This window comes from Pocillopora damicornis, chromosome 4, assembly GCF_964200805.1.
Source record: "Pocillopora damicornis chromosome 4, jaPocDami1.2, whole genome shotgun sequence".
NCBI classification, from domain to species: Eukaryota; Metazoa; Cnidaria; class Anthozoa; order Scleractinia; family Pocilloporidae; genus Pocillopora; species Pocillopora damicornis.
In genome coordinates this window covers 27,041,251-27,051,813 of record NC_142673.1, presented here as the reverse complement: position 1 = coordinate 27,051,813, position 10,563 = coordinate 27,041,251, and the positions used below count along the sequence as shown (strand labels likewise).

General features: G+C 36.6%; 2 protein-coding genes across 4 annotated transcripts; one reads left to right on the top strand and one right to left on the bottom strand.

The window, feature by feature from the left end:
- Positions 1 to 402: 402 nt before the first annotated feature.
- Positions 403 to 5,095, bottom strand: LOC113675593 (receptor expression-enhancing protein 5). 2 transcript variants are annotated; one of them, XM_027192183.2, is made up of 5 exons: positions 4,857 to 5,095; positions 3,767 to 3,860; positions 3,402 to 3,540; positions 2,893 to 3,049; positions 403 to 1,275 (listed from the first exon to the last, which is right to left on the bottom strand). In XM_027192183.2, exons 1-5 carry the CDS (start codon positions 4,972 to 4,974, stop codon positions 1,214 to 1,216), a joined length of 570 nt encoding a protein of 189 aa, XP_027047984.2. In that variant the 5' UTR covers positions 4,975 to 5,095; the 3' UTR covers positions 403 to 1,213. The 2 variants fall into 2 exon arrangements, with proteins under 2 accessions (XP_027047984.2, XP_027047983.2); XM_027192182.2 differs by lacking the exon at positions 4,857 to 5,095 and adding an exon at positions 3,940 to 4,103.
- Positions 4,965 to 10,115, top strand: LOC113675592 (mitochondrial outer membrane protein SLC25A46). Of its 2 annotated transcripts, XM_089203520.1 has the most exons (9): positions 4,965 to 5,100; positions 5,434 to 5,644; positions 6,601 to 6,643; positions 6,729 to 6,786; positions 7,298 to 7,375; positions 7,515 to 7,615; positions 7,962 to 8,021; positions 8,396 to 8,453; positions 9,169 to 10,115. In XM_089203520.1, the coding sequence occupies exons 2-9, from the start codon at positions 5,437 to 5,439 to the stop codon at positions 9,778 to 9,780; spliced, it is 1,218 nt and encodes a 405-aa protein (XP_089059646.1). In that variant the 5' UTR covers positions 4,965 to 5,100; positions 5,434 to 5,436; the 3' UTR covers positions 9,781 to 10,115. The 2 variants fall into 2 exon arrangements, with proteins under 2 accessions (XP_089059646.1, XP_027047982.2); XM_027192181.2 differs by lacking the exon at positions 4,965 to 5,100 and having other exon boundaries at positions 5,473 to 5,644.
- The last annotated feature ends 448 nt before the right edge of the window (positions 10,116 to 10,563 follow it).

Below are 10,563 nucleotides of genomic sequence, written 5' to 3'. Positions count from 1 at the left end.
GATCAAGTTCTTGTTTGAAACTAATCAAGTATTAGAGTGAACCAGGGAACTCAGATATTAGTTAAGATTGAATGCTTTGTGTTTCTGTGTCTCAGCTATGGAAAAGATCTTAACCCTTTACACCCTTACGGCAGTACCCATATTCTCCATACTTTTCTCTGTAGATTTCCTTTGGTTCTGACAAGGAGAATTGACTTCACAATCAAAGCATCTTAGGTTGGCAATAATATCCTTTATTCTCACAACCTTAATGAATAATGCAGTATGATTATAAGGAGAAATTAGAGGCTGGTCAATCCCAGGGTTTAAAGGATTATTGTTAATCATAATCCACACCCTCTCACTGCCGTATACTTAAATCCTCACTTTGTACTTCCTCACCAATAAGAATGACAAACAAAACTGATTAAATGTCAATTTATTGGTATACTACTGATCAATTATACCAAGGTGCAATAATGACAAAAAAGTCAATGGAGCATCACTCAACCAAGATATAATAGACAAAAGAAAATTTAACTATAGAATTGAATTTAAGTAGTTATCCCCCCTGGATTAGAAAATTTATGTTTAGCTAAAAAGACCCTCAGTTGGTATTTCATTTAAAAAAGTAGTATATTTTATGACGTTTTAATTGATTGTACATTTATAACTTCAAGCTAACAATATTCACATTTTCCTTGATACTATGAATTATTGTGCCTTTGTTACAAGGTGCACTAACATATTTTATATACCTCCTGTTTATCATCACACTGGAGATTTAGAAGTCTGCATAGAAAAGGAAATTTTCCATGTTATAAAATACATTGCTCATGAACACAAATTTGTACATGCAAGTCAACTTCACATCACACAGATGTGGTGTTAAACACCTGAAAATTACCTCAAAATTTACAGTTCACATCTAACACAAAGTATGGAATACAAAGAAGTAACTAAAAAAACATAACAAGAAAAACATCAGACTTTTGCCACAGAGAATCCTAAAATATAATTGACACTACCAAATAAATTTTCTACTAGAAAAAGCTATGAAGAGAGATTGCATGATACTAAGCTAAGCAATGTGAAGAAATTATTTCAGTAGAGCAATGCCAAAGAGATTCCCTTGATGTGAATTGAAAGAACCTAGTCAGTATTCCTTAGCAGTGTTCTATCAATCTGTATATTGTGCAGCATGATTTCATTCCTTCCTTTACAGCACCATCATCTAAGAGTCTTTTTTGCCATCAGTAGCAGCTCTTATGGCTGCCTCAGTAGCTGCATCTTTAGCTGAAAAGAGAAACAAAAACACAATGAGATCTTTAAAAAAGGTCACATTAAAAAAAAAGAAAAAGAGAACCTCCCTGCTCTTCAAAATGCCTCATTTGTTAGCAGAAATGTGGTAAATAGAAGTATTGGCAAAATATAAAAGTTTTTTGAAAATGTACCATAAAATTATTGCTGTGAGAAATACGAATTATTGTTAGTTGCTAAATGGGAGAACCAGGAGCTCTAGATCTTCAAAAGAAGAAACTTCAGAAAACACTGTTATGAGACAGAATACTCAAGTATGTGGCTAGAGGCCTCAGTGATGAAGGATTTCGATCTATTTTGCAGAGTTGTGTTGCAAGTACAGATAATTGTTCAATATGTGGCCACAGGACAGTTTGAAGTCTGCAGTCATGGTTGTAATTTAGCAAACTTGCAAATTGCCTGCAATTTTTTAAACATCATGTAATGGTTAAGAGCATGTGACACTACCAAATGCTATTCCAACTGCACTTGATTAATCTAATTATGAAATCATTTAAAACATTGGGAAGGATATCTGTAAGTGTTCAAATTACAAAAACAATTTTAAGTTACAACTTTGTATTGCCTATTACGCCATAAATGAAACCTACTTGTAGTTAAGCACACATCTTATGGTCACTCCGAAAGCATTAATGTGCCATTATCACTTGTAAATTTCTTTCCATGAATTTCATGCAGCAAGATTCAAGTAACACAGAATTTGTGTTGAATCACATAATAGCATGCATCAGAATGGCCCTAAATCGAACCCAGAAAACCTTCAGTTCCTTGTTTAACCAACTGTCCACTTTTTTTTTTTTACTCAATTACAAAGCCACTAGGTGAGAACAAAGTAATGGCTTTGTAAATTGAAGCTATCAATTGAAACAAACTCCAGGCCTTCTATTTTCTTTCCCTCTAGGATGTCATTTTTTACTTATTTATTTTTTAAAACAAAGTTTATATTTATAAAATGGCTCACTAACATAAAAACAGAAATGCTTACAGGCTTCTTTTGTCCTCATTATTTTAAAGCAACAACCCCCCTAAAGTTTCTTAGACATCTGATGATAAAAAGTACCAACATGACACTTTAGCGACATGTCATCAATTGACTCAAAAAATTCCAGAATTGGTACACAGCTGACTTATAGGTAGAAAATGCTCAACCACAAAAACACTCAGCTGGAAATTCAAAGGCCTGAGAGGCTGCTAGTGATGCTGTTAATGTTTTTGAATACAAAAAAATTCATAACTACATGATAGGTCCACCAACATCTGCTTACAGTGATGCTTTTTAAATATTAATGGATAACAAACCCGTCGACGAAGCCATATATAGTAAACACAATAACCGATTTTCCATTGAATTTCCTTTGAGAGCGGCGAAACCAATTTATTCATACTTTGCCCATAAAATCTAACATTCTTTTATTATTGAGAAATAAACATTATAAACATTATATGCATGTGTGAAGTTCAAATACATTGTATGATTACTCGATGTTAACAAACCGAAGAGCACTCTGCTGATTAAATAAAAAATCAGACGCCTTCCTTTACAACTGCAGATTGAAAGCTCTTAGCTGTTAACTTAACTTGACGATAGCTCACCTTCTTGGGCGACTTTGTCGACTTGTTCTCCAACTTTATTCAAAGCTTTGTCAATTTGAGTCTGGTGCTTCAACACAAAGGGTCTGATAACCTTGTGGTAAATGGTGTTGCATCCATTCCAAGACACAGGCGCCATACACCAGCACAGGAAAATCAGCTTTAAAAAATAGTAACGTCACATTGAAATACCCACGCTAACCATTAATACGATACTTCGGTTACAGACTAAATGTTCGTGATGTCAACGAAGAGGCAAAACAAATGAAAATTCCATTCTGCAGTTTGGAGATTAGATCTGCTCACATAAAACGTTTCTTCTAATTTTGGCATCTGCAAAAAATTCTACGCTTCAAAGAAGTCCGAAGTCCACAAATTTAATTTTACCGGTAAATGCAAGTGAAGAGGTTGGCGATGATGGACGTTACGTAAAGAAATATAAAACCTCCACAATACACCCGATTGTCATCTTAAATAAAACCATGGCCTTTAGAAACCCGAGAGTTAAATACCTTCACAAGGAAATAGAGTGGGAACCACGATAGCAAAATGTCCGAAAAGAACTCCACGATGTTGAAAACTCCGAACACCACCCAATAAATAAGCCATTGTGTGTCGTCCTCTTTGTCTGCACTTTCCACAGCTTTAACCCTAAAAAAAGACACAGCGGAGTAAAACAGATTTGTCTTGGAATGAAATATTGAACAACAAGGAGGACTCAGGCGCTAGTAAACGCTGAGAGAATGTGACAACCAGGTGTTCTTCTCTTTCGTTTTAAACAAGCTTAACCCACATGCAAATGGCGACTCGAAAGCAAACAACTGAACAGGTAAACAGCTAATACGTGGTTTTCACAAAAAAGGCATTTAAGACTTACGATTGATAGGCTGGATAGGCAAAACCCAGGCAGGTCACAATCAAATCTGCTCCATAGCCAAACACAAGATAAAGGGCGAATATACCAACAAGACCTATAAGTGCAAGAACAGCATGGTCAGAGGCGAAGGGACGGGGACTCGTCCAAAATGCGTTAGAGTATCTACAAATTACCGAGAAATAAATAAAGCCTTTTCACTCCAGTCTTCTTCTCGATTTTATCTAAGACATCGGTAAAGAAATTCTTCTCGTGAAGCCAATTATCGAGCTTTTCTTTGCCCGTATTTATACTCTCCGTAGCCGACATTTTTGCAAATTACAACAGAATTACTTATTCCAAGGCGGGTTTGCGATAAACCATGTATTCCTCCAAGGGACTGGTCACATGACTTGTTCAACCAATCGGCGTTGTGTTCAATACATGACTTAATCAGTCACGTTCTGTTCACGTTCAGGCAAATGGTTGTTTATTTTCAGGGCACCATTTCAATATCAAGAAAAAGAGTGTAGTTTAAAATCGCGCATTGTCTTCCTTCCAGAACTTGCGATTGAGGATGATTACTAACAAGTAGTTGAAAATCGTTCTCTTACTTGCACAAATGTTCCCCGAAACGCGAATGTTGTGTTACACTCACATCACGTATAGACATAATTTCTCGGCTTTTCCCCATCCTAGCAACTGATAAATGATTATTCAGATATACAGGCAAAGCTATACTAATGCGTTTTGTTTGTATTATTTTGATAAAAAATAAAAATTTAAGTGAGGTGATATGTCCGACCACCGCTATTAAAAACTCAGTAGAAAAATATATTGTGAGCCTGTTTTTGGCAGCAATCCAGATCAAGTACCAGAGCGAAACTTGGCAAATTTCGAATACGTCCTTAACTTATTTAAAGGATCTTTATACTCAACGACGTGTGTACTTAGAAGTTATGACGTCCGCAGCGATAACTTTCGAGACGAAAACTTTTGCCTCAAAACTTGAAGGAATTTTCGCCACGCTAGAGTCACGACCTAGCCGACCGTGGCAGGAAATGGACAGTCATTGCTACTCAGTTACTAGTAATTAACAATTTCAATAGCTAACCAGCGGGTATGGGATTTTTCTTCGCCAATTCCTTTCCCTTCTCCATGTATGCTTTTAGCGAGTCCGCTTTTTGTGTTGTATCATTTGAAACTTGTGCGTTCGTTGTAGCATCTTCCATACTTTCATGTACAAGTATCGCTGGCTAAATACCGGTGTGCAGAGATCAGGAATTTCGTTTGCGACGATCGTTAGATCTGCCGTGACTTTCAGCCAATCATGACACCCGCGGACAAGCGCATGCGGCGTACGTACTTACCTTACTTCTGCAACAGGTTTATTCAATACAGAATCTGTTTCAAGTTAGATTCTGACAAAAGCTTCTTATTTTTCTTTTTCTGGGGAAATGATCGAACCTCTCAGGTGCACAGTTAATTATTTATGCGGCTGGCCTGGGCTGACCTAGGATACGACAATATTTAAATAAAAGATACCTTCCTCACTTTCCCGTAAATTTTCTTTCAGTTTCAGTAGTACCTATGTAAGAATGGCCAATCAATCATTGAAACTATTAAGATTTTTTGTCTTTTATAATTCAGACTAGCCTCCTGAACTAGTTTTCATTTCTTTTTCTTCCTAGTGCATGGTTCGTACCCAAGAAGAGTTTGCTATCATAAAAGACTGGGAACTAATCAGGATAAAATCCAAAATGGTGTTCGACAGGCTGAGAGGAATCGAACGAGAAAATCTCCCTCTTTCGCGGCAACAAACCGTTGACGACCAGGAATCTCTATCACAACAAAATATTTTATCATCTGTTAATGGAAAGACACCAAAAGAGCATCAGATAGGTGAGTTACCAAGCTGTTAACATGAAAACTTAGCCGATATGCTAAACTGTTAACGGCCTTACGTTTGTGACTTTCAGGAACTAAGAAATATATGTTATGTAACTACTTACAATTTACCGATACCGTTGTGGTTATTGCTATAATTAATCTAAAATGAGTAGAAAATGGTTTTTATAGCCTAGCAGAGACTATGTACATCATCGTTAGATATATACTAATGCACGATGGAGCATAAGAAATAAACTTGTTTGAATTAGTAACAAAATAAACGTTATTGGGTTTAGAACAATTTGTCTCTTTTGGAGTGCTCTACATTGTTGAGAATTCTGCTCTGCCTGTTTTATTTTCCTGTTTGATGTGTGGTGCTCACTACTCACGATTACAATAGCTGTTTTTGTTTTATTTTTATTATTTCTTGTCATGGAACTTAAACTGCCCTTCTTACATGCTGAGCTTAATTTGCCATCGATTGAAAGAGGTTTGGGGGTGGGGGAGGGGGAGTGGAAGCATGGCTTGGGAGAATAAGATACAATTTTATGGGTGTGAGAGGTAGGGTGATTTATACTTAGAATAGGGGTATGAGGAACAGTGTTCTCCACAAACCCTTCATCGATATAATGCTAAGTAGTGGCATGCCTAAGGTGCAAGAGGCATTAAGGAGGGGGTAGACAGGAGGAGGTGTTAACAGTTTGAAGTAACAAAATAAACGTTATTGGGTTTAGAACAATTTGTCTCTTTTGGAGTGCTCTACATTGTTGAGATTTGATGATTCAAGCTTAACACTTGAAGTTTAAGGTAAAAGTTGGTAAATTGTCTACTTTCATCGGTTAGTTGACACCAGTAGCAGTTCTTGAATATTTGCTTTTTCCTTTGTATGATTTGTGGTGTAGTTGCTCATTTGTAACACAATCAACAAATTTATATGGTTAATGTATTTCTATTTTTCATCTTTGCAGAAAGCACACAAAGACTTGTTGGTTTTGCAATTGGTACTGGGAGGTAGGATGGAAGAATCCCTCTGAGAATTTTCTTAACTGGTTACTATTTGTGATCTGTCTCCTTATGAGTGTATTGTTTCTCTTAGTATTCTTGCCGCACAGTTTCTGACACATCCATTTACAGTCTTCAGGAGACAGTGTCAGGTATCTTGTGCTTGCATTAATTGTTGTATGAATAAATTCAATAATGTTGACTGTATAATGATAAGTAAAATGTGGTCAACTGTGGGTTGAAAATGAGATCCTCAAGCAAGTCTTATGATGATAAACGTTACAAGAGGTTTGTTTATCCCAACATGAAGTTGGCTTTTAGAAAATGGCATCCTTGTTGGAAAGCTTGCTTGTCAGAATTTGCACAGGGAAATTGTGAAATTTGAAATTGTGTTTTTTGTTATAAAAATTACTTGAATGCAAGGATTAGCACCTCTGTCTCTGCCTTGGTGGCATATCATTATGATATCATACTTTACATTTAGTCAGTATCTGTTTTAATTCGTTTTAGCAAAAAATTAGTAGATCTGTTGAACAAGGACAACCAGATCAGATATTAAGCCAGTCTGACTAGGAACAGAACATCAAATGAATCTATTTTTGATGGTGCTACAAATTGAGAACTGCCTATTCTGTATTGTTTTATTGAGTTTTTCTTCACCAGGTAAATCATGGTGCCAGAAAATACCACTTAGCACCCTTCACTGTGTTCCAAATCTTGCTTCGTGTGAGAAGAAGTCAGGTGAGATTATTAATTTTATAATGTGAACATAAAATTGGAAAAATCTACTCTGAGGCTGTGGTTATAGACGCTTGATAAAGACCAAACCCCTGTATTTAAATTGAAATGATCATGATTGTGATTGATGCTGTCATTTTAGGGTTATGGTGCTTTGTGGAAGGGTTGTGGTAGTACCTATGTTGTGTGTGCTGTCAATTTCTTTGGTGAAGCAGCAGTGAGCAGCCTTACTCATCTACCTTAGTAAGTCACAAGTAGAACTGTGTAATTAGACAGAGTAATTTTCAATTGAGTGTTGAAAATTGATTGCTTTGGTTTTGCTTTACTTGGCTTTGGTCCTGTGGTTACTTGAGAGTTGTGCCACTTTGTCAATCAGTCAAATCCAAAACTGAAACCAGTCACAACATAGCTGCTGGATTTTTGCTTTGTTTCAGGGTGTTCAGATATTTTTTAAATGAATTGCGAAAATTGGAATACGGTCAAACATGTACAAGGAGTTCATGAAAGAGTCTGTAATAAGCATTGTTTGTCTTATTAAGCATCATTTGGTAAGCCATTCTTAACTGAATTTTCACATCAATCTTTTTAGTGAAAAACCAGAGAGAACTAGTTCATACAAAGATGTTGGAGGCCATCTTCTTTTGAAAGGGTATGAATGAGATTAAGTGACTTCTAAAATAGTTTTATGAAATGTGTGCTCTGTTTTACAATTGACTGATGGAGATGAAAAGTAAAATTATATACCATAAATGATGAGATTAAAAGGAATGATTTAGGGAAGTCCAGTTAACTATCACTTCAAACACAGCAATGAAACAGTCTCAGTATCATACCATTGTCTCTTGATCATTTCTTGCCTTGCAGCTTTGCAAATTTTTGGCCATTTTTAATGTTTTTTTATTGTTGATTTCTGCACAATGCATGAACATTCTCTTTGCTTTCATTGGAGTTCTATTTATACCAAATGTATCTTGGTGTCATTTTTTTCTTGATGTTTTGTAACATTATTGAATGATTTTACAGATTAAGTTTGGCTCTTAGCATGCCAGTGGCAGCAGCAAGCTTAACAGAAACAGTCAAGGTAAATATATTATCACATCCTTTTTCTTTTTTTTTGGTCCTTCATGTCACTAGAGGTTTTGCTAGCCTTCTTCCTTGTAAATGTCAGTCTCAAAAATTTAAGTTTGCTTTTCACATCTATCAGTGATATTGAACAAAAGAACTGCTGACATCTACAACAGATTTTATGTTAAATGTTGTCTTATTTATTGATCGTCACTTGATCAGCAAGTGGGCTAGCGAAAGGGGAAGAATCTCCAACTTTCTGTACCCTGATCACCTCTCTCCATCTTTTAGTTCAAAATCTTTCAGATTACAGGTTATCATAAGTTCCTACATACCACAATCTCCACTCCCATATCCCATACTTCTCCACTCATAAACTTTCCTTTCCCCTGCCATGGGTCAGCCATGATCAGCCAGTTTTTAATATGTTGGTGATTTTTTTTGTTTCATGGTCACATTTTTGCACTCCTCCCTTGCTTTCCACCTGTTAAAATGTCCAACTCTTAAGCCTTGTCTCCCTGTTCTCTTGCATGGCATCAGTCTTCTACTTTCAAGTGTTACAGTGTACCCCTGTATCCATGTACTGATCAGCTGTAACCAGCCAAGTTTAGGGGGTTGGTGCTTTTGTGTGTCAGTTAGGGATGTTTATTTAGCTCTCTTAGTGTAGCAGTGTACTTTGATATTTGAAAGTGAGGTATGTGATCTGAATATATTTCTTGCTTTTCTTTCAGAGTGACCTCACCCGTTACCAAGACAATATGTTTGACAGTTTAAAAGACTGGATGTACCGCATTGTAGGCTGGGATAGATCATCAGGTCGTCATGGTCGCCTCCTCCCCATGTGGACCCTGGTGCTTCCCACAGTTCTTCACGGCCTGCTTACCTATGTCTTGGGTACATTGATTCAACACTTGGTATTGATAAAACTGAAGGGCAGGGGCATCCACAAGTCACCCGACACAGACCCTACATCATCAGATGAGGAACTGCCGGGCCCTACTGATATGACTCATACTTATTACCCAGAACTTGTGGCCAATTTTTTAGCATTTTTTATCCCTGAGTTTTTGTTGTATCCTTTGGAGACCGTTCTTAACCAACTGTATGTCCAAGGCACTCGGACCATCATTGACGATCTTGATACTGGTACTGGTGTGGTGCCACTATGTACAAACTATGATGGTATGTTGGACTGTTTCCGCTCCATCTGGCGGGATGAAGGTCTTGGGGGTTTTTACAAAGGCTTCGGTGCACTGCTGATTCAGCTGTTTATTCACTGGCTCATCCTAAAGCTGACTCAGTTTGTGTATAAGGAAATTTCACAGGATTTTAAAGGCAAATAATTCATTGCTTGTGTGTCTTAAGAAATGAAGATCTTAATTAACAATATCTTAATATTGGGGTCATTCTTTGTACAGTTGATGTCACACGGGATTGTTAAGTGATATGTGTAGGACACTATGATCTTTGCAACGATTCCCTTGCTCTCCTAACTATAATTTATCAGAAGTTTAACTATTTTGGTATGTTTTAACTGAACTTGATCCTCAATGGTTACTTCTGACTGTTATTGCTTCAAGTGGAAAGATAAGTTGGCCAAAAATCGAGAAAAAATTATTCTAGTATGTCTAAATAGAAGTGATACTTTGACACAAAATAAAGTAGCATCTATTTATAATATGAGTGCTTGTCCTCAATTATTAACTCATTACACCCTAAAATCAGTTTGAATATTCTCTGCACTGTTCCCTATACATCTCCTAAGTGCTGACAGGGAGAATTTGTTTAACAATCAAGAGTTTCTCTAGCTGGTGATCACTACATTATTTTATTCCCGTGACCTTTACGTTTGATCCAGCGGTGATAATATTACTGTCAGGAGATGGTAGATGCCAGCCACTCTTAGGGGTCAAGAGCTACACTTGAAATGACCATAAAAGATAAGAACAATCAAATATACGCATTTTTACAGGAAAGTATAACAGGAAACCTTCATTTTTGAAAAAAAAAAAGGAAGTTATCCTTGCACTCTATATTGTTGATTGAACACTTGTCTAAGCAGCCGTTTGCACACTGAAGTGAATGGTTTCGGTGTAGAACCTACATTCAATAATTGAATAGAAAGT